Here is a 25766-nt window from a genome sequence, read left to right as displayed (position 1 = left end):
CTCCCGCGCAGGTGGGCGGCGCAGGTGTACTCCCGCGCAGGCTCGATCCGGTCCCGTGGCGAAGGCACTTTATCACACTTCACCGCACAACACCTCGAGCACTGATCGTGAACAGACCTTGCCGCGAACACGCCCGATCGCAACTCGGCCCGCACTGTTGCGTAGTACCGCGGCGGGTGAATTTACCGCGATTTCGGGACTTCGCGGAGCCAGAATATTAAGGGGCTTACTCTTTGGAGTCCCGAGTCGGTCCAGAAGGTGAAAAAAGATAAGAGCTCTAATTAGCAGCGCTAATTGAGCCGTTTCTGGCGGCACTGCAGTGCCGGACCGACTCACGGTGGAAGTGGAGCGAGCCCCAACGATCCGCCTGACTCCAAAGATCAGGTTCATTTTCTGACTCCGCGATGCGGAGTGTATCAGATATTAAGCTGATAAGAACAGATAAAAAGCGCTTTATTCACAAAGAATGTTCCCCCAGCCTTACATTGTTTGGCTGGCGGTGGATACATAGTAGCGCCTTTATGGCGAAGGCAAAATAGTTGATATAACTCTATAGCGTCTGTCGCTATTTTCAGATATCAATCTGCGGTGGCTCTTATCTCATAAACACCTTAGCATTTATATGAATCTAGCAAGAGTCTGAATATGTATATATTAGTGGAAGTAGATAGTTAATCGAATAAATAGCCAAACTAGAATAAATTATATAAATAAATAAATAATAGTAGCGTAGATTAAATAAACAAATATACATAGCATACATAAATATAAACAAGAAAAGAAGAGGCACAGAAATATATAAATATACATAAATAAATAAATAAATAAATAGATAAAATAAATAACCAAACAAAAATAAGCGAGAATATACATTGAAGATTAAATAAACAAATATACATAGCATAAATAAATATGGACAAAATAAATATAAGTGCAGATATATAGCTAAAGGTAATTTTCAATATATACAATTCAGTGGTTAAATATGTACATAATATGTAGTTCCTAGTCGAATCCGGGCTCTACTGTGCCCAGGCCTTCGCCATAGAAAACAGCACAAAAATAAAATAAAATAAATAGATATATAAATATAAATACGATTACAAGCATCTCAGTAGCGGCTATTTGGCATTTCAATTAGGGCGCATGCGCGGAAGTGCAGTTATAGAGAAGCGGTTAGTATAGAATTAGAGTAGGCGGTTGAGGTAGAGAATGATTAAAATGAATAGGTCAGATAGATAAAATAATCAAGTAAATAAATAAATAAATAATAAATAATAAATAAATACATAAATAGATAAATAAATAAACTGGGATGAAAAAATCAGAAATATAAAAAAATTAAAGAAAAATAAAACAAAGAGTACCAAATTGATGAATAATTAGAACCAGTGTCACATCACTAATTAAGAAACCGTTACCAAATCTCGTAGTTAGTTCAGAAAGAAAAAATAAATAGATATGTAAATAAATACGTAAATAAATAAATATGTAGATGAATAAATATGTACATAAATAAATATGTGAATAAATAAATGTGTAAATAAATAAATAAATATGTAAGTAGAATGAAAGAAAAAAGAAAAAAAATATGTAACTAAATAGATAAATATATCGTTAGTCAGTATGTTTGAAATGGTTAAGTAAATAGATAAATAAAAACCAGGAAAAGAATATAATTAAATGAGTTAATAACTAAATAAATAAGTAGCTAAATAAACAGAGTAAGATAGATAGAATATTAATAGTTATATACACTTTGATCTTATCCATACGGCCGAGAAGCGAAAAGGATTTGGGCTACGCGAGTACATGTTCATCTTAACAATAAGGCCGAGAAGCGATCTGGATGGGTGTTATGCGAGTTCCCTATGATCTTACCCATAAGGCCGAGACGCGATCTGAATGTGTGTTACGCGAGGACACTTTGATCTTAGCCATAAGGTCTACAAGCGACCTGGATTTGGGTTATTCGAGTACACTTTGACCTTACCCATAATGCCGAGAAGCGATCTGAATGTGCGGTATGCATGTACACTTTGATCTTATCCATAAGGCCCAGAAGCGAACTGGATTTGGGTTATTAGAGTACACTTTGAGCTTAGCCATCAGGCCGAGAAGCAACCTGGATGTGTATTGTGCGAGTACACTTTGATCTTAGCCATTAGGCCGAGAAGCGATATGGATGCGTGTTATGCGAGTACACTTTGATCTTAGCCGTAAGGCTGAGAACCGATCAGAATGTCTGTTATGCGAGTACGCTTTGAACTTAGCCATTACGGCGAGAAGCGATCCAGATGTCTGTTATGCCTTTGCAGCTTCATCTTTGACATCAGTCGAGAAGCGATCTGGATTTGGGTTATACGAATACACTTTGACCTTAGCCATAAGATCGAGAGGCGAAGTGGATGTGTGTTAAGCGAGTACACTTTGATCTTAGGCATAAGGCCGACAAGCGATCTGGATATGTGTTATGCGAGTACACTTTGATCTTAGCCATACGGCAGAGCAGCGATCCGGATTTGGGTGATTCGGGTATACTTTGGTCTTAGCCATAAGACCGAGTAGGGATCTGGATATGTTTTGTGCGAGTACACTTTGATCTTAGCCATAAGGACGAGAAGGGATCTGGGTGTGTGTTATACAAATGCACTTTGATCATAGCCATAAGGCCGAGATGCTATCTGGTTGTGTGATATGCGAGTACACTTCGAACTTATCCATGAGGCCGAGAAGCGATCTGGATCTCTGTTATGCGAGTACACATTGGTCTTAGGCATAAGGCCGAAAAGCAATCTGGATTTGTGTTATACGGGTACACTTTGATCTTAGCGATACGGCTGAGAAGCGATCGGGATATGTGCTATGCGAGTAAACTTTGATCTTAACCATACTGCCGAGCAGAGCTCTGGTTTTGGTTTATTCCAGTACACTTTGATCTGAGCAATAGGGCCGAGAAGCGATCTGGATGTGTGTTATGCGATTACACTTTGATCTTAACCACAAGGCCGAGAAGCGATCTGGATGTGTGTTTTCCGATTACACTCTGATCTGAGCCATAAATCCGAGAAGCGACCTGGATCTGCGTTATGCGAGGACACTTTGATCTTAGTCATAAGGCCGAGAAGCGATCTGCATTTGGGTTATTCGAGTCCACTTTGATCTTAGACATAAGGCTGAGAAGCGATCGGGATATGTGCTATGCGAGTAAACTTTGATCTTAACCATACTGCCGAGCAGCGCTCTGGTTTTGGTTTATTCCAGTACACTTTGATCTGAGCAATAAGGCCGAGAAGCGATCTGGATGTGTGTTATGCGATTACACTTTGATCTTAGCCATAAGGCCGAGAAGCGAACCGGATGTGTGTTATGCATGTACACTTTGATCTTATCCATAAGGCCCAGAAGCGAACTGGATTTGGGTTATTAGAGCACACTTTGAGCTTAGCCATCAGGCCGAGAAGCAACCTGGATGTGTATTGTGCGAGTACACTTTGATCTTAGCCATACGGTCGAGAAGCGATGTGGATGTGTATTACGCGAGTTCACAATGATCTTAGCTGTAAGGCCGAGAAGCGATGTGGATTAGTGTTATGGGTGTGCACTTTGATCTTAGACATAAGGCCGAGATGCGATCTGGATGCGTGTTATAGGGCTACATTCTGGTCTTAGCCATAAGGTAGAGAAGCGAACTGGATTCGGGTTATGCGATTACACTTTGATTTTAGCCATAAGGCCGTGAAGCGTTCTGGATTTGGGTTATTCGAGTACATGTTGATCTTAGTCATAAGAGTGAGAAGCGATATAAATTTGGGTTATGCGAATACACTTTGATCTTAGCCATACGGCCGAGAAGCGATCAGGATGTGTGTTATGCGAGTGCACCTCGATCTTATCCGTAAGGCCGAGAAGCGATCTGGATTTGGTTTATTCGAGTACACTTTGAACTTAGCCGTACGGCCGAGAAGCCTCCAGGAATCCGGTTATTCGAGTACACTTTGATCTTTGCCGTAAGGCCAAGCAGCGATCTGCATGTGTTTTATGCAAGTACACAATGATCATAGGCATAAGGCCCAAATGCGGGATAGATTAAGGTTATTCGAGTCCGCTTTGATCTTAGTTATAAGGTCGAGAAACGACCTGGATTTGTGTTATGCGAGTACACTCTGATCTTAGTCATAAGGCCGAGAAGCGACCTGTATGTCTGTTATGCTAGTAAAGTATATAAACTACATAAAAGTATATAGAACTATATAAAACTGTGTAAAACTAAAAAAAACTATTAATACTATATAAAACTATATAAAACAACGTAAAACCATATAAAACTATATACAACTCTATAAAACTATGTAAAACCAATAAACTATATGAAACTATTCAAAACTATATAAAACTATATAAAACTATATAAATCTATGTAAAACTATTTAAAACTATATAAAACTATAAAAAACTAATAATACTATATAAAACTATATAAAACTATATAAAACTATATAAAACTATATAAAACTATAAAAAACTAATAATACTATATAAAACTATATAAAACTATATAAAACTATATAAAACTATATAAAACTCTATAAAACAAATAAAACTATACAAAACTAATAAAACAATATAAAACTATATAAAACTATATAAAGCTATATAAGACTATTTAAAAGAATACAAAACAATAAAAAACTAATAATACTATATAAAACTATATACGACTATATAAGACTATATAAAACTATATAAAACTATATGAAACTATATAAAACTACATAAACTTAGGAAAACTATATAAAATTATATGAAGCTATATAAAAGTATATAAAAATATGCAAACCTGATAAAACAATATAAAACTATACAAAACTATGTAAAACTATGTAAAACTATGTAAATCTACATAAAACTAAGGAAAACTATGTAAAACTATATAAAACTATATAAAACTATATAAAACTATACAAAACTATATAAAACTACTAAAACTATATAAAACTATATAAAACTATATAAAACTATATAAAACTATATAAACTTAGGAAAACTATATAAAATTATATGAAGCTATATAAAAGTATATAAAAATATGCAAACCTGATAAAACAATATAAAACTATACAAAACTATGTAAAACTATGTAAAACTATGTAAATCTACATAAAACTAAGGAAAACTATGTAAAACTATATAAAACTATATAAAACTATATAAATTTATATAAGACTATGTAAAACTATATAAAACTATGCAAAACTATATAAAATTATATAAATGTATATAAAACTATGTCAAACTAATAAAACTATATGAAACTATATAAAACTATATAAAACTATATAAAACTATGGAAAACTATATAAAACAACATAAAACTATATAAAACTATATAAAACTATGTGATACTAATAAAAATACATGAAACTAAACAAAACTATATAAAACTACTAAAACTATATAAAAATATATAAAACTATTTAGAACTATATAAAACTATATGAAGCAATATAAAACTATATAAAACTATATAAAAATATATAAAACTATATAAAACTATAAAAAACCAATAAAACTATATGAAACTATATAAAACTATATACAATCATACAAGACTATATAAAACCATATAAAACTATATAAAAATATATAAAATTATATAAAACTATATAAAACTATATAAAACTCTATAAAACTAATAAAACTATACAAAACTAATAAAACAATATAAAACTATCTAAAACTATATAAAGCTATATAAAACTATTTAAAACAATACAAAACAATAAAAAACTAATAATAACATATAAAGCTATATAAAACAACATAAATCCATATAAAACTATATACGACTATATAAAACTATATAAAACTATATAAAACTATATAAAACTGTATAAATCTATGTAGAACTATATAAAACTTTTAAAACTATATTAAACTATGTAAATCTAATCAAACTAATAAAACTATATAAACCAGTATAAAACAATGTAAAACTATATAGAACTATGCAAAACTATATAAAACTATATAAATCTATTAAAACTATATAAAACTGTATAAAACAACACAAATCAATATAAAACTATATAAAACTATATAAAACTATATAAAACTATATACAACTATGTAACCCTAATAAAACTATATAAAACTATACAAAACTATGTAAAACTATATAAAACTATATAAATGTATATATAACTATGTAAAACAAATAAACTATATGCAACTATACAAAACTATATAAAACTATATAAAACTATATAAAACTATGAAAAACTATATAAAACTAATAAAACTATATAAAACTATATAAAACTATTTAAAACTACATATAACTATATAAAACTATATAAATCTATTATAACTATATTAAACTATTTTATTATATTTATTGTATATATATGTGTATATATATATATAAATATTTAATATATATATATATATATAAATATATGTATCTATATATATGTTAAATATTTATATATTTATAAATGTAAAATATTTAGGGAGGTTTTAATTATTTATTAAATAATAATTTTAATTTAAATATTTAATTATATGTAAATATGTATACATTATATATTAATTATTTCTTTATATAAATATTAATATTTAATATATATATACAAGTAATATTGTATATATATATATTAAATATTTATATGTATAGTCTATAATTATTTATTAATTATATAATAATTTAATTTAATTAAATATAAAATTGATTAATTTAATATTAATTTATGTAGAAATTATTTATTTTTTTATTAAATATTTATTTATAGATATTTTAGATAAGTAAGGTAAAAATTCTACCGAATAACGTTTATTGAAAGTAAAAGAATTTTAGTCGGTAGTTTTAATTTCCAGTGAAAAAATTTAATCAGTAATAAATTGAATAGATTTAATTTGAGTTAGGGAGATTTTAATTAAATTTAAAGAATTTATTGTGGATATTTTTTTATAGATGAATTTTAATTGAAAAATAAAGGTTATTGATTTTAAAATTTTAATTAATTATTTAATTTAATTTATTATATAAAATTTTTATTTATTAAAATTTTAATAGTTTTAATAATTTTATTTTAGAAATTAATTTTTTTTATTAATTAATGTTATAATTAGAAATTTAATTTAAATAAAGGATAAATAAGTGCCAGCATCTGCGGTTAAACTTTATTTATAAATTGATTTAATTAAATTTTAAATAATTTGTTTAGATAATTAGTTTTTATTAAATTTTTATTGGTGAAATATACAAATTTAATTAATTAAATTTTTATAGATATTATTTTTATTAAATATTTAAAGTAAACTAGGATTAGATACCCTATTATTGAATATGAAAATTATAATTTAATAATTAAATGTTAATCATTAAAATTAAAAAATTTGGCGGTTAAATATCTTTAAATTAGAGGAAGTTGTAGATTAATTTGATAATCCACGTTAAGACAAACTGAAGATATTGATTATGTATTGTCGTTTAGTAAGATTATAAATTTAAGTTTTATAATTTAAAAATATTTTTTTTAAATATAAGAATTCAGATCAAAATGTATTTTTTTTTAGATTTATATGAGTTACATTAAATTAAATTTTTGAATTTAAAATTTTAATATTTTTATAAAATTGGATTTAAAAGTAAAATAAATAAAATTTTATTGTTTGAATTTATTTTATTTAATGTACAAATCGCCCGTCAATTTCATTAAAATTGAAATAAGTCGTAACAAAGTGAGTGTATTGGAAAATGTACTTATTTAAAATTTTAGTTTAATAAAAATTTTTTATTTACAATAAAAAGATTAATTTTTATAATTTAAAATTTTATTAAATAGAATTTATATATATATATATAATATTTGTTATATTTATTTTTTTTTTAAAGTAATTTAATTTTATATTATTTTAGTAAAATTTTTGAATAAATTTATTTTTTATTTAATAGTATTGTGAAAGAAATGTTTTAATTTTATAAAAATAAAATTTATTTTTGTACCTTTTGTATCAAGGTTATTTAATTTATATTTATAAATTTATGAATCTCGAAAATAAAATGATCTAAATAAATATAATATTATATGTAGCAAAATGTTTATTATATATTTAAAGTGATTTTTATTATTTTTATTATATATATATATATATATATATATATATATAATATTTATTATATATATAATTATATATATATATATTTTATTATATATATATGCATATATATAATTTAAAATTTATTAAATATAAAAAATTTATGGGATAATCTATAAATTTATTTTATAATTTTAAAATTAAAGTTTATAAATTTATAAACATAAAATTTGTTATTAATATAAAAAATTTTATAATTTATTTTTATTTATTATTAATTTAATTTTATTAATGTATTTTTTATAAAATAATATTTTAAAATTAATTGAAATTATTTATAATGATTAAATTAGTAATTAAATTTATTTAAAAATAAAATAAATATTATATTTATTTATATTTAAAGAATTCGGCAAAATTTTTATTCAAATGTTTAACAAAAACATTTCTTTTTGATTTTATTTTAAGGTAAGCTCTACTCAATGAATTTGATTTTAAATAGTTGCAGTATTCATGACTGTGCAAAGGTAGCATAATAATTTGGCTTTTAATTAAGGTCTTGTATGAATGAGTTAGTGAAATATAAACTGTTTCAAGTATAAATTATGAATTTAAATTTTAAGTAAAAATGCTTAATTTTTTTTAAGGGACGAGAAGACCCTATAGAATTTTATAATTTAGTTTATTAAATATTTTAAAAATTTAATTTTTATTTAATTGATTTATTATTTAATTGGGAGGATATTTAAATTTAATAAACTTTAAAATATTTTTATCAGTAATTATTGTAAAATTTTTGAGATTGTTTATAAGAATTATTAGAAAAAATTACCTTAGGGATAACAGCATAATATTTTTGGAAAGATCATATTTATAAAAATGTTTATGACCTCGATGTTGAATTAAAATTAAATTTAAATGAAGATATTTAAATATTAAGTCTGTTCGACTTTTTAAATTTTACATGATTTGAGTTCAGATCGGTGTAAGCCAGATCAGTTTCTATCTTTAAATTAATTTTAAATTTTTGTACGAAAGGACTAAATTTATATAAATATTATTTTTAGTATAATTTAAATTTATTAATAATTATCTTGACAGAAAAGTGTTATAAATTTAGAATTTATAAATATTATAAGAATAAGTATTATAATAGACAATAATTTTATTTGAATTTAAGATAATTATATTTATTATTTTATTAATTTTCAATTTAGTTAGAATAGCTTTTTTGACATTCTTTGAACGTAAATTGTTACGTTTAGTTCAATTTCGGGTAGGTCCGAATAAAGTTGGATTTTTAGGGTTTTTTCAACCTTTTAGAGATGCAATTAAATTATTGAGTAAAGAGTTGTTTTTCGTTATAAAAAGAAAGTTTTTAATTTATAAGTTTATACCAATTTTAATATTTTTGTTTTCTATATTAATTTGATTTATTTATCCAATAAATTGTTATATAATTTTTATTGATTATGGAATTTTATTTATGTTAATAATTATTGGTTTAATTGTTTATCCTGTAATGTTAAGAGGTTGAATTTCTAATTCAAATTATTCAATATTAGGTTCTATTCGATCTATTGCTCAATCAGTTTCTTATGAAGTTAGTTTATTTTTAATTTTGTTTTCTTTAATTTTATTAATTGAAGATTTTTCATTATATAATTTTTTAAAGTATCAATTTTATATGTATATATTTATATATATATTTCCTATTTATTTAATATTTTTAATTAGTATATTAGTTGAATTAAATCGTTCACCTTTTGATTTAATTGAAGGTGAATCTGAGTTAGTTTCAGGTTTTAATATTGAATATTTTAGAAGTATATATACATTAATTTTTATATCTGAGTATTTAAGAATTGTTTTTGTTAGAGTTATTATAGTATAAATTTTTTTTGGTTTATATTTAATAAGTAGAAATTTTTGTTTATTTGTTAATATTCATTTTTTTTTTATTATTTTGATACGTTCAATTTGTCCTCGAATTCGTTATGATCAATTAATAGATTTATGTTAAAAAAAATTTTTATTAATTTCTTTATATTATATTTTATTAAATTTGATATTTAAGGAATTTTTATTAATAATTATTTTTTAAAGTTAATAGATTTAATAAATCTATATTATATTTTCAAAATATATGCTTATTTCAAGCTCATTAACTTAGTTATAATAAATAAATATTATCTCAAAAATAATTTAAAATTGGAGAAATAAAGAAGTAGGAAAAATAGATAATTGAAAATAATTGTGTTAATTGAATATATGGATATTCAATTAATTGTTTTCCTAGTCATGTTAATATAATAAATGATATAATAAATAATCAAAAATTTATTTTATTTAAATAATAATATTTACATGAATTTATATTAGTTTTATTTAATATTGTTAATGTAATTAAAATTAAAATTGATAATAATAGAAAAGTTACACCGCCTAATTTATTTGGGATAGATCGAAGAATAGCGTATGCAAATAAGAAATATCATTCAGGTTTAATATGTTCAGGAGTAACTATAGGATTTGCAAAAATAAAATTATCAGGATCACTTAGTATATAAGGAAATTTTATTGTAATTGAAAAAAAAGTATTAAAATAATTATATAACCAAATAAATCTTTAATAATGAAATAAGGATTAAAAGATAATATGTAAAGTTTTCTTCTTAAGCCTATTGAATTATGAGAAAATCTTAAATGTAAGAACAATAAATGTAGAATTACTATTAATAAAATAATTATTGGTAAAATAAAATGACATGAATGGAATCGATTTAGAGTAGCATTATTAATTGAAAATCCTCCTCAAATTCATTGAACTATTATTTGTCTTAAATATGGGATAGCTGATAGTAAATTAGTAATTACGGTTGCTCCTGAAAAAGATATTTGTCCTCAAGGTAATACATATCCTAAGAATGCTGTTGCTATAGATAATAATAGAATAATAATTCCAATTAATCATACTTTTGTAAGTGTAAATGAAAAATAATAAATTCCTCGAGCGATATGAATAAATATTGATATAAAAAAGAATGAGGCTCCATTTATGTGAGTTAATTGTATAAATCACCCAAGATTAATATTTTTTATAATATGGATAGTTCTATCAAAAGCTAGATTAATGTTAGGGCAGTAATGAAAAGATAAGAATAATCCTGAAATGATTTGAATTATTAGGAATAAACCTAAAATTGATGCTAGATTTCATAAATAATTAATACTTATGGGTGTTGGTAAGTTAATTAATGATATATTAAGTATTTTTGTTAATGGATTAAGATTAATTAACTTATGAAAAATTTTTTTTTTTTCATAAATATTAATTTTTGATTTTTCGTAATGATAAATTTGTTTTGTTAATTGTGGAAATTTTTATTGTTAAAATTAAAATTAATAATAATAAATTTATTAAATAAAAAGTGATTAAAATATAAGGATATTCATAGATTTTATAAATATTAATATTTTCATTAATTGAATTAATTATTATTTTATTTTTGTTTAAGTATAAATTTATGATAAAAAATAATAAAAATATAAAATTTATGAAGATAAAGTAATTATTTATCTTATTTTTTTTATAAAATAAGTTATTTATTAATCTAACAAAGTATATAAATATAATTAGTATTCTTCTAATGATTGTGATAAAAATTATTATTAAGTATAAAGATTTTTTTGGTATAAAGATATAATTTATTATTATTAAAGTTAAGGTGTAATAAATTAATATTAATATAAGATTTATTGGAGAGAAATTATTTTCTGAAATATTATATAATTTTATTCATATTAATATAATGATTTTAAAAATGATAATTTTAATAAATAGGTTTATTAGCTATAAGAATAAAGTTCTAATTTTAATTTACAAAATTAATATTTTATGTATTTAAATTATATAGCTTAATTTAATTTTATCAAGAAATAGTTTTAAAAAAATTTTAATTTTGGGAGTTAAAGATATTATTTTAAAATAATTTTTTTGAAATTTGTTAAATAAATTTATTTAATAGATTAATATTTTTTTAAATTATAAGTGAATTTAATTATATATTATTATTATTTGTAATTATTTTATTAATGATATTAAGATTTAAGAGATTTTTATTAATTTTAATTTGTTTAGAGTTTTTATTAATTTTAATTTTACATTTAGTTTTAATATTATTAAATTTGGATTTAAATGATTGATTATTTTTAATTATTTTAATTATAGGAGTTTGTGAAAGTATAATTGGATTAGGATTAATAATTAGAATAATTTTTTTATTTGGGAATCAAAGTGTAAAAGTATTAAATTTAATATGATAATTTATATAATTTTTATAATAATTTTATTAATTTTTTTTAATAATAAGCATTTATTAGGAATATTAATATTATTATTTTGTGTAATTCCATTTTTTTGTTTTAATCAATTTGTAGAAAATGGAATAATTAATGAAATATTTAGAATGAATTTATATTCTTACATATTATTATCATTAACATTTTTAATTTTTGGTTTAATTTTTATTTTTTTTTATGTTAAAAATAATGATTTTTTTTATTTTAAAATGTTAATAGTAATATTATTAATTTCTTTAATTTTTGTATTTACTTCAATAAATTTATTAATATTTTATTTTATATTTGAAATTAGATTAGTTCTTATATTTTTTCTTATTATAAAATGAGGTTTAGGTGAAATACGAGGATTAGCTTCATTTTATTTATTATTTTATACAATATTTTTTTCTTTACCTTTTTTAATTTTTATTTTGGATTTATGTTATTTTTATAATATTTTAATGATATATTATTTTGAAATATTAAAAATTAAGTATTTGAATATATTTATATTTTTAATTTTTAGTTATACATTTTTTGTTAAGATTCCTATATTTATATTTCATTCTTGGTTATTAAAAGCTCATGTTGAAGCTCCTGTTATTGGGTCAATAATTTTAGCAGGGATTTTATTAAAATTAGGAATTTATGGTTTAATTCGATTTATGTTAATATTTATAAAAAATTTTATTGAATTTAATGAAATTATTATATATTTTAGAATTGTTGGATCAATATTAATTAGTATTTTATGTATACGTCAAATTGATATGAAAATTTTAGTAGCTTATTCTTCAGTTGTTCATATAGGGTTAACATTAAGGGGAATGATAACATTAATAAATAGTGGAATTAAAGGGAGATATATAATAATAATTTCTCATGGCTTAGGTTCATCAGGGTTATTTTTTTTAGTAAATTTATGTTATTTATCAAGAAATAGACGATTAATATTAATAAATAAAGGATTAATAAATTTATATCCTAGAATGTCTTTAATATGATTTTTATTATGTACATCAAATTTATCTGCTCCATTATCATTAAATTCAATTAGTGAAATTTTTTTAATTATAAGTTTAGTTAATTGAAATTTTTTTAATTTATTTATTTTAATAATTTTAATATTTTTTAGATTTTTTTATTCATTAAATTTATTTAGGTACACACAACATGGTGAATTTAATTTTTGTAAAATTAATAAATATAGTTTAATAGATTACTTAATTGTTTTATCTCATTGAATCCCTTTAAATTTATTTATTTTTAATTTATCAATATTTTTATAATTTGATTTTATTAAATTTAAGTAGTTTAAAAAAAATATTGAATTGTGATTTCAAAGATGTAATGTTTACTTTAAATTATTATTATAAGATTTATGGTTTATTTTTTATTTATATTTTTCTTTTCTTTTTTTCGGATTTTATTTATATTTATTTAAAATTATTTATTTTATGGAATGAATAATTGTTGAAATGAATTCTATAAAATTTAGATTTGTTATTTATATTGATTTTATTTGTATAATATATTTACGTACAGTTATTTTAATTACTGGAATTGTTATATTATATAGTGTTGAATATATAGAAGAAGATTTATATATTGAACGTTTTAAATTGTTAGTTTTTATTTTTATAATTTCTATATGTTTAATAATTTTAAGACCTAGAATAATTGGTATTATTTTAGGTTGAGATGGGTTGGGGTTAATTTCTTATTGTTTGGTAATTTATTATCAAAATAAAAATTCTTATAATTCTGGTATATTAACTATTTGTTGTAATCGATTACTTGATGTAGCTTTAATTTTGATTGTTTGTATATTGTCATTTTTTGGTTCTTGAAATGTTTTTTTTTATCAGGATTATAAATTAATTTTATTATTTATGTCAATTATAATATTAACAAAAAGTGCACAGTTTCCATTTTCTTTTTGGTTACCAGCAGCTATAACTGCACCTACACCTGTTTCTTCTTTAGTTGATTCTTCTACTTTAGTAACTGCAGGTGTTTATTTATTAATTCGTTATAATAGAATATTTATAGATTTAAATTTTATGAATATTGTTATATTATTAATTTTTAGGTTTACAATATTTATGTCTGGATTAATAGCAAATTTTGAAATAAATTTTAAAAAGATTATTGCTTTATCAACTTTAAGTCAATTAAGTTTTATAATAAGGATTTTATTGTTAGGTAATATTGATTTAGGATTTTTTCATTTAATTTGTCATGCTTTATTTAAGTCTACAATGTTTTTAAGTGTTGGAAGATTTATTCATATAAATTTAGGTATACAAGATTTACGTTTTTTGGGGGGAAATTATTATGTTAATCCTTTAAAAAGATTAATATGTATTTTATCAATTTTAAATTTATGTGGATTTCCCTTTATTACTGGTTTTTTTTCTAAGGATTTAATTATGGAGATATTTTATAATTTTAATTTACTTACTTTTATTATAATTATGTTATATATTTCAATTGTATTTACGATAAGTTATAGTATTCGTTTATTAAATTGGGTATTAATTTATTATGTTAATTATTTTATATATATATATGAAGGGGGATTAAAATATAAAGTTATTCTTTTTTTTTATGAGTTTTATTAGAATTTTTTATGGTAAATATTTTTATAATATATTTATTTATGAAAATTTTAAGATAACATTAAATGATAAATATATTTTATTATTTATATATTTTTTGTCTTTAATATTTTATTTTGAATTTAAAAGTTTAATTTTTTTAAAAAAAGAATATTTTGAGGTATTTAATTTTATTTTAAGTACATTTTATTCAGAATATTTATTAAAAATTTTTTATATTTGATTTATTAATAAAATATTTAATTTTGAGGTTATATTTGATAAATCTGTAGATAAAGTTTTTATAATAAATTTAAAATTTTTAATTAATTTTATAATTAAAAATGGTATTTTAATTAAAATTTATAAAGAAAATATTGGTGTTGTAAATATATTATTTTATTAATTAATTATTTTTATATTTTTTTTATTTATACAAATTTTATTATATTTAAATAGCTTAAATTTAGAGTATGATATTGAAAATATAATTGTAATTGTTAAATTTTTAAATATTTATAAATTTTTAAGTAATAAATTTTTTTTATACTGAAAATATAATGTTTTTAATAAACTATATAAATTTAGAAATATAAATGATTTATGTCATTTTGAAATGAATTAGAAGTTCATAGTTTATTATTTCATTAATTGGAATATTTTGTATTCATTTAAATTATTAACATTAATTTACCTCTATTTTGGTTTCAATTAATTGAGATATATTATAAAATTATTTTAAATTGCAATTTTAATGTTATATATTAATTTATTAAATAATATCCTAATTTTTTATATATATATATATAATTTTTTTAAATTCATATTTAATAATTAAATGTTCATTCGTATCATAATCTTATAAAAAGAATTATAATAAATATTAAAAACATTAAAATTGTTGAATTTTGTAAGTTATTTAGTGAATTAATAATAGGTAAGATTAAGATAATTTCTATGTCAAAAATTATAAATATTAAAGTAATGAAAAAAAATTGAATAGAAAATGGTAATTGTGGGGATGTTAATTGGTCGAACCCGCATTCAAATGGTTTAATTTTTTCTCGGTCTTTATTTATTTTTATTGATAAGAATTTATTAATTAAGAAAATTAATATTGGAATAAAAATTAAAAATAATATTATTATTAAAATAAAAAATATTATATAAATTAAATTTTAATTGTAAATTTTTTAATTGGAAATTAAATGTAATTTTATTATACTATTTATATAATTTAATATATTCATCAATAAATTAAAATATATAAAATTAATCAGATTATATCAACAAAATGTCAATATCATGATGCTAGATCAAAATTTAAATGATGAATTATTGAAAAGTGATTTTTTTTTAATCGTAAAGAACAAATAATTAAAAATATGGTTCCAATAATTACATGAATTCCATGGAATGGAGACTGAATTAAGTCTCGTCATCATTGATATGATGTTAGTATTAATGTAAATAAATTTAATAAATTAAGAAAGGAAAAATTTAAATTGAATCTAATAATATTATTAAATAATAAGTTTATAAGATTAAATGATAAAATTAATGGTCATGGTCTATTTGTTGTTATATGAAATGGATTATTTTTTGAATTTATAATTATATTAATTTTCATAAATTTAATTTGTTTCATTAAAATATAATAATGATAAAATTGAAAATACATAAGATTGAATAAATGCTACAGAAATTTGTAGTATTATTAATAAATTTTGAATAATAATTATTGTTGGGATAAATTTAATTGATAAGTTTGTTATTGAGGAACCTAATAAAGATAATAATAAATGTCCAGCTAATATATTTCCTGATAATCGAATTGCTAAAGTTCATGGTCGAATTAAATTTCTAATTGATTCAATTAATACTATAAATCTTATTAATATTGAGGGTGTATTTATTGGTACAAGGTGAATTAATATATGTTTTGTATTTTTAATTCAACCAAATATTATGAATCTAATTCATATTCTTAAAGATAATCTTAAATTGATTCTTATATGTCTTGTAGGTGTAAATACATAAGGTATTAAACTAATTAGATTTATGTTTATAATTAAGTAAAATAATCTTAAAAATATAATTAAATTATAATGATCAATTTTTTTTGTTAAAATTTTAAATTCATTTAAAATAAAGTTTATTAATATAATTCATTTAAAGTTAAATCGCGAGAGAATAAATCAATAAGATCAATTGAAAATTAAGATAGGTCAAATTATAATAATTCAATTTAAAGAATAGTTATTAGATGTTGAAGGGTCAAAAATTGAGAATATGCTTGTTATCATAATATTTTTATATAGTTATTTATTTATCATTTTTTTTGGAAATTTATTTTTTTATTATTATTTTATTTTAGTTAATAAAATTATTTATTATGAAATGAATTAGTATTGTAATAATAAAGAATAAAATAATAATTAAAATTAAAATTAAAGTTCATTTTATTGGTCTTATTTGAGGAATTAAAGAATTATTTTTAATTATTATCATTAAGAATATTTTTTTATTATATTTAACTTAAAAGGTTAATTCTTTATTTTTAAGATACTTAATGATAATATTAAAAAAATATTTTTATAAAAATAATTTTAAATTGACAATTTAATGTTATAAATTTAACTAATTCTTTTTTATTTATAGATTTAAGTTATTTATTCAATTTGTAAAGTTTTTCAAATTTGTTCTTTCAATAGTAATTGGTATAAATGAATGGTAGGCTCCACAAATTACTGAACATTGACCGAAATATAATCCTGGTCGTAATGAGATTAAAGATATTTGATTAATTCGTCCTGGTGTTGCATCTATTTTAATTCCTATTGAAGGAATTGTTCATGAATGAATTACATCTATTGATGTTGTTAAAATTCGAATAGGTGTATTAAATGGGATGATTAATCGATTATCAACATCTAATATTCGAAATGAATTTAATTCTAATAGATTAATTATATAAGAATCAATTGAATTATTATTAAATTCTGGGTATTCGTAAGATCAATATCATTGGTGTCTAATTGATTTAATTGAAAAAAAGGTTGGGTTTCATAATTCATCAATAAAGTAAAGTATTTTTAATGATGGAATAGAAATAATTAATAATATAATTATTGGAATAATAGTTCAAATTATTTCTAAATTATGATTTTTAATAAATTTTAAATTAATAAATTTATTTTCTATAATTATACAATTTATGTAAATAATAGATATAGTAATTATTATTAAGATAATTATTGTGAAATTATAAAAATAAATTAGGTTATCTATTAATGGTGAATTTGGGTCTGGAAATGAATATATATTTCAATGAGCAATTTTTAATAAAAATTTATATTTTATTTATGGTGTTTAAAACCATTGCACTTAAAATCTGCCATATTAAATTAATTTTTAAAAAGAATTATAGGTAATTCATTAAATCAATGTTCAGAAGGGGATAAATTAATTCATTCTTATTGTTAAGGTTTTATTTGCGTACATGTGTATATTTATTGATTGGAACAGTTTATATAGATATAATTTAATATTGAGTTATTATGCTAACAGTTATAAGTAACATTTTTACATAACGATGTTCTTGGCGCGAAAACACTAAGCACGTGTTACCCCATACCCAAGCACAAGCGGAAGGGAAGAAGAAACTTATATCTAAATGAGCATCGTCGCTACAACGCCCTCATATATATATTCTATGTTGTTCCCATTCATGGCGGTCACTTTGAATAATCATAAGCTATATTTTCCAACACTCCCCCTTTCAAAGTGCCCCTAAATATATTTCTTTCAAGTTAATTTCGCTTACAGTAATTAATCGATACATTAATTTCGCATTTTTAACAAATCTATAAATTTTTCTACTTTACATTTTGGTATCGACTTAGTTAACATATCAGCAACCATTTCATCTGTTTTAAGATATTTCAATTCTATTTCACCACGTTCTTGCATCTCCCTTGAATAATGGTAGCGTATATCTATATGTTTACTTCTATTATGAAATACGTTATTTTTACTAAGTTGAATCGCACTTTGGTTGTCGCAAAATATATTTACTTTATTAACCATTAAACTAGTGAGTTTCGTATATGATAAAAATCTTTTTAAATATATAGCCTCTTTCACAGCCTCTGACATTGCCATATATTCAGCTTCCATTGTTGATAAAGCTACAGATTTTTGCTTTTTCGAGGCCCAGCTGATTGACCCCCCTGCTAATATTGCAATGTACCCAGACCGCGATCTTCTTCCATTTTCATCAGCTGCCCAATCTGAGTCGACATATAATTCAACTTGCTTATTGCTGGCTAGATAAGTAATTCCATAGTTAATTGTACCCTTTAAGTATCGAAGGACATGTTTCGCTATTTTCCAGTGGTAGTGAGATGGTTTGTCATTATATTGACTGAGAGCATTCGAAGCAAATGCTATGTCAGGTCGTGTAGGGTTCGACAAATATATTAAAGTTCCTACTAATTCTCTATATGGAATATTTTTCAGATCACCTTCTTCCTCATTTGAGTTATTAAATTTTTCATTTGGCATTAATGGGGTTTTCATCGGTTTGCAGTCTTCCATGCCAAATTTTTGAAGTGCCTCCATTATATACGCTCGTTGGTTCAGTTTTATACGGCCAGTATCACCCTCTCGTTCAACGGATATTCCAAGTATATTGGTTACTTTTCCCGAGTCGTTTATTTTGAACCTTTCTTTCAATTTTTGTTTTATTTCTACAAGCTTCTGTAAATCTTTGGATGCTATAAGAATATCGTCTACATATATAATTAGTATAACGTCACTTTCTTTTCTACTATCTACATAAACACACGGATTGATTTGACATTTGTTTAAACCAATATGCGATAGATAATTATTTAAAGTACAATACCATTCCCTGCCAGCTTGTTTAAGTCCGTATAATGGCTTGTTAAGCTTGCATACCTTGTCTTCTTTATTAGCTTCGATGAACATCTCGGGCTGCTGCATGTAGATGACATCAATTAACTCACCCTGTACGTACACGGTGACCACATCCATGTGATGCACATGCATTTTATTTTCGACTGCTGCTGCAAGAAGAGTGCGTATAGTTTCAAGTCGTGCCACGGGTGCAAATACTTCGTCGAAGTCTATGCCCTTCTTTTGTTCATTTCCTCTGGCCACAAGTCTTGCTTTAAATTTGTTTAGAGTAGAGTAATTTGATTTTATTTTAAATACCCATCTGTTCGTGAGTACTTTCACGTCTTTTGGCTTGTCAACTAGTTCCCATGTTTTGTTATCTATTAGTGAATCGTATTCTTTCTGCATGGCTTCTAGTCACAAAGACTTTTCTTTACTCTTCATTGCCTGTACCACTGTTTTCGGTTCAATGTAGTCAGTTTCGACAGTGTTTGCCATGTGATAAATTTTCTTAGGTCTTCCCCGAGCTCCGGTTCGGTCCAGTTTGGGGCGGCCTCTTGACCTTCTGTAGAGTAGTGACTCATTGTTTTCTTGCCGTTCTTCGTCATCTGAAATCTCCTCAGTACCATTGTCTGATTCCTCTGCTTCAGATGTATGCGTGTTTTCGTCTTGGATATCAGGAATTATGTTGGATTTATTTGATAAAGAGTGCAAAATTGTATTATTGTTTTCGGTTTCTTCATTATTTATATTTGCTTTATTTTCGGTATATTCATGAAATCGAACGTCTCTACGTACCATTATGGATTTTGTTCCTCGTTCCCACAATCTATATGCTTTTGATTCTTGAGAATACCCTACGAGGACGTATTCTTTACCTCTAGGCATAAATTTATTTATTTTTCGCCCCTTTTCAAATGCGATCACTTTGCTGCCGAATATTCTCATGAATCCAATGTATGGCTTCTTACACATCCATGCTTCATACGGTGTTGAATTATTAAGTTTTTTCGTTGGGCATCTATTTCTTATGTATACCGATGTGTTAACTGCTTCTGCCCATAAACTCATTGGTAGTCCCGATTGAGTCAACATAGTGCGTGCCATCTCTATTATCGTCCGATTTGCACGTTCCGCAATGCCATTTTGTTGAGGTGTATACGCGGTAGATAGTTGCCACGTTATTCCTTCTTTCTCGAGATATTCAGAAAATTCTTTGGACAAGTATTCTCTTGCATTGTCGCTCCGTAATTTCTTTATTGATTTTCCCAGTTGCTTTTCTACCCGAGTTTTGAATTTTTTAAAAGCACTAAATATCTCGGATTTTTCCTTAAGAATCGCTATTTCTGTATATCTTGTTTTGTCGTCAATGAAGGTTGCGAAATACCTTGCTCCCCCTAGAGATGGTGTGCTCATTGGTCCACATATATCAGTGTGTATCAATCCTAGAGTGTCTTTTTCTATTGTATTCGATTCTTTAAATGGTAATTGATGTGCCTTACTTAAATCACATATCTCACATCTCTGTGTGTTTGATAATTTTTGATGGTTTATATTCGCTCCCATTACCATTTCTTTGTTTAACAATTGTTTTAAATCTTTGAAGTTTAAGTGACCGAGCCTTTTATGCCATCTTATAAGCTTGTCGTCGTCTTTTTCTGCTAGCATGGCTTGTTGATTCTTTCCAGTTTTCACTGCATATAGTCCATTTTATTTGTATGCGGTTAAGACAACAGACCCATCTTTGCGTTTTACCGTAGCTGAGTGTTTGTTAAAGTTGACTGAGTACCCGTTTTCAGTGACGCTCGATACTGATAATAAGTTATTCCTAAATTCTGGTAGCCACATAACCTTTTTTAATTTTATATTGTTTTCAGAATTGTTTCTTGAATTTACTTTCATTTGTATCTCTCCTATTCCTCGAGAACTTGTGCTGCTTTCTGTTGCGGTGCAAACTTTGCTTTTCTTCGTTTCGTCAAGATTTTTGAACATGTTTCCATCTTTGCACATGTGTACTGTTGCACCACTGTCCAAATACCATTCATTTGATTCAAGCGAGCCTGAATTAAGTGCTACAGCTATCATTGCGTCGCCTTTATTTTTTGTATGGAAGTGGGTTCTATGTTTGGTTCTGCAATATTTAGCCAAATGCCCATTCTTTCCACATGTATAACATTTGGTTAACTTTTTATTTTGATTGCATTCACTTCTCTGTTTTTGGTTGTGATCCTTTTGAAATCTCTTGTCGTATGGTTTTTTATTTGATAGCAATGCTTCCTCGTTTGAACATTTTGCTCCATCATTGTCAGCTTTTCTGATTTCCTCTTCTAATAGTTTAACTTTAAGCTCGTCCATTGTTGGCATTTTTTCTCTTGACTCGATAGCAATGCAAAAGGTTTCATATTCATTTGGCAGTGACGTAAGTAACATTATTGGTATGGTAGTATCTGGTAATTTTCCACCGGACTCCTCGAGCTGTTCCACCTTTTGGACAAAATTGTCTATGTACTGCGCCATGCTTTGACTTTCATCCTTTTTCATTTTATATAATTGTTTATATAGAATACACTGTCGCATGGGGCCCTTGGACTCGTACACCTAATTTAATGCATTCCATGCACACTGTGACGTTTCTGCACGTTTAATGTGGTTGTACTGGCTTTTATCTATACTTAAAATAATTAAATCGAGAGCCTTCTCGTCCTTTATATTCCACTCAATATCATTTGTACCTGTCTTTGTTATTGTTCCGTTCACATATCCCCATAGTTCATTAAATCGCAATATGCTCTTCATTTCTATTTTCCATGATTCGTAGTTTTTATTATTTAATTTTTCGCAGCGTTGCGTGTTTATAGTATTCATGTTTCTTTATTTCCTCGAACACGTGGTATTGGCTAACCTCCCTTTTTGGACTATGATACTATTTTAATTTACTGGGCCCATAACCGGTTAAGGTTTTATTTGGGTACATGTGTACATTTATTGATTGGAACAGTTTATATAGATATAATTTAATATTGAGTTATTATGCTAACAGTTATAAGTAACATTTTTACATAACGATGTTCTTGGCGCGAAAACACTAAGCACGTGTTACCCCATACCCAAGCACAAGCGGAAGGGAAGAAGAAACTTATATCTAAATGAGCATCGTCGCTACAACGCCCTCATATATATATATTCTATGTTGTTCCCATTCATGGCGGTCACTTTGAATAATCATAAGCTATATTTTCCAACAATTACTTATCTAGCCAGCAATAAGCAAGTTGAATTATATGTCGACTCAGATTGGGCAGCTGATGAAAATGGAAGAAGATCGCGGTCTGGGTACATTGCAATATTAGCAGGGGGGCCAATCAGCTGGGCCTCGAAAAAGCAAAAATCTGTAGCTTTATCAACAATGGAAGCTGAATATATGGCAATGTCAGAGGCTGTGAAAGAGGCTATATATTTAAAAAGATTTTTATCATATACGAAACTCACTAGTTTAATGGTTAATAAAGTAAATATATTTTGCGACAACCAAAGTGCGATTCAACTTAGTAAAAATAACGTATTTCATAATAGAAGTAAACATATAGATATACGCTACCATTATTCAAGGGAGATGCAAGAACGTGGTGAAATAGAATTGAAATATCTTAAAACAGATGAAATGGTTGCTGATATGTTAACTAAGTCGATACCAAAATGTAAAGTAGAAAAATTTATAGATTTGTTAAAAATGCGAAATTAATGTATCGATTAATTACTGTAAGCGAAATTAACTTGAAAGAAATATATTTAGGGGCACTTTGAAAGGGGGAGTGTTGGAAAATATAGCTTATGATTATTCAAAGTGACCGCCATGAATGGGAACAACATAGAATATATATATGAGGGCGTTGTAGCAACGATGCTCATTTAGATATAAGTTTCTTCTTCCCTTCCGCTTGTGCTTGGGTATGGGGTAACACGTGCTTAGTGTTTTCGCGCCAAGAACATCGTTATGTAAAAATGTTACTTATAACTGTTAGCATAATAACTCAATATTAAATTATATCTATATAAACTGTTCCAATCAATAAATGTACACATGTAGCCAAATAAAACCTTAACACTAATGATGAAAAAATGTATTTTATTAGAATTAATCGTTGTTTAATTAAACTTTCAAGTATAATGAAAATAAAAAAAATTAATCTATTAAATGAGATTAATGATCCAATTGAAGAAATTAAATTTCAGCAATAATATGCATCTGGATAATCAGAATATCGTCGTGGTATTCTTATTAATCCTAAAAAATGTTGAGGAAAAAATGTTAAATTTACACCAATAAATATTATAAAAAAATTAATATTTAATAATTTTTTATTTAATGTTAATATAGTAAAATTTGGATATCAATGGATAATTCTTGAGAAAATTGCAAAGACAGCTCCTATAGATAGAACATAGTGAAAATGACCAATAACATAATATGTATCATGAAGGATAATATCAATTGATGAATTAGATAATATAATTCCTGATAAACCACCAATTGTAAATAATGAAATAAATCCTAAAGATCATAAAATTGATGGATTTAAGAAAATTTGAATTGTGTAGAATGTTGATAGTCATCTAAATACTTTAATTCCTGTTGGAACAGCAATTACTATAGTTGCGGCAGTAAAATATGCTCGAGTATCAACATCTAAACCTACAGTAAATATATGATGTGCTCATACAATAAAACCTAAAAATCCAATGCCTAATATAGCATAGATTATTCTTAAATTTCCAAATGTTTCTTTTTTTCCTCTTTCATTTATGATAATTTGTGAGATTAAACCAAATCCAGGTAGAATTAAAATATAAACTTCAGGGTGACCAAAAAATCAAAATAAATGTTGATAAAGAATTGGGTCTCCTCCTGATGGTTCAAAAAATGATGTATTTAAATTTCTATCAGTTAATAGTATTGTGATAGCTCCTGCCAATACAGGTAATGATAAGAGTAATAAAATTGCTGTAATAATAATTGATCAAGGAAATAATGAAATTTGATTATAATTTAATGAAATATTTTTTGAATAATAAATTGTTGTAATAAAATTTATTGCTCCTAAAATTGATGATATACCTGCAATGTGAAGTGAAATAATTCCATAATCAACTGATATTGATGTATGAAATGTATTTAATGATAATGGAGGATAAACTGTTCAACCTGTACCTATTCCAGATCCAGAAATTCTTCTAATAATTAATAGTATAATTGAAGGAATTAATAATCAAAAACTTAAATTATTTATTCGTGGAAATGCTATATCTGGAACTCCTAATATTAGTGGAATTAATCAATTTCCAAATCCTCCAACTATAAATGGTATTACTATAAAAAAAATTATTAAAAATGCATGAGCTGTTACAATAGTATTATATAATTGATCATTATTAATTCATGATCCTGGAGTACTAAATTCTATTCGAATAATTATTCTTATTGATGATCCAAGTATTCCTGATCATATTGCAAAAATAAAGTATATTAATGGTTTGTTGATAATATTTATGGTTTGTTGAATAAAATCATTTTGATATATTAAATATAAAAATTTAAATTTTTAAGATTGATAAAATTATTTACATATTAATCTTTGAAGGATAAGAGTTTATTAATTAACTTACAATCTTTATAAAAAATATCATGCCTGAAATTAAGGGATAAATTGTAAATTTATTTATGAATAGATAATTCTGATATTATTAATTAATAAAATTTTATAATTTAAATAAAAATATTAAATAGCAAATTTAAAAATATTA

General features: G+C 24.3%; 1 protein-coding gene and 3 pseudogenes across 1 annotated transcript; 1 reads left to right on the top strand and 3 right to left on the bottom strand.

Moving 5' to 3' along the window:
* Positions 1-289: 289 nt before the first annotated feature.
* LOC143175719 (U2 spliceosomal RNA) lies at positions 290-470 on the bottom strand (annotated as a pseudogene).
* A 9824-nt stretch (positions 471-10294) lies between these two features.
* On the bottom strand, positions 10295-11355 carry LOC143175716 (cytochrome b pseudogene; annotated as a pseudogene).
* A 1634-nt stretch (positions 11356-12989) lies between these two features.
* LOC143175715 (NADH-ubiquinone oxidoreductase chain 4-like) lies at positions 12990-13688 on the top strand (the record flags this gene model as incomplete). The annotated part of the gene is given in 1 exon segment (XM_076374138.1): positions 12990-13688. A coding segment is annotated over 1 exon segment (699 nt), but the record flags the coding sequence as incomplete, so codon positions are not given.
* Positions 13689-23326: 9638 nt separating this feature from the next.
* LOC143175717 (cytochrome c oxidase subunit 1 pseudogene) lies at positions 23327-25541 on the bottom strand (annotated as a pseudogene).
* Between the last annotated feature and the right edge of the window lie 225 nt (positions 25542-25766).

This window comes from Nomia melanderi, unplaced genomic scaffold (genome assembly GCF_051020985.1).
Source record: "Nomia melanderi isolate GNS246 unplaced genomic scaffold, iyNomMela1 scaffold0168, whole genome shotgun sequence".
NCBI lineage: Eukaryota > Metazoa > Arthropoda > Insecta > Hymenoptera > Halictidae > Nomia > Nomia melanderi.
This window is presented reverse-complemented; position numbering and strand designations above follow the sequence as displayed.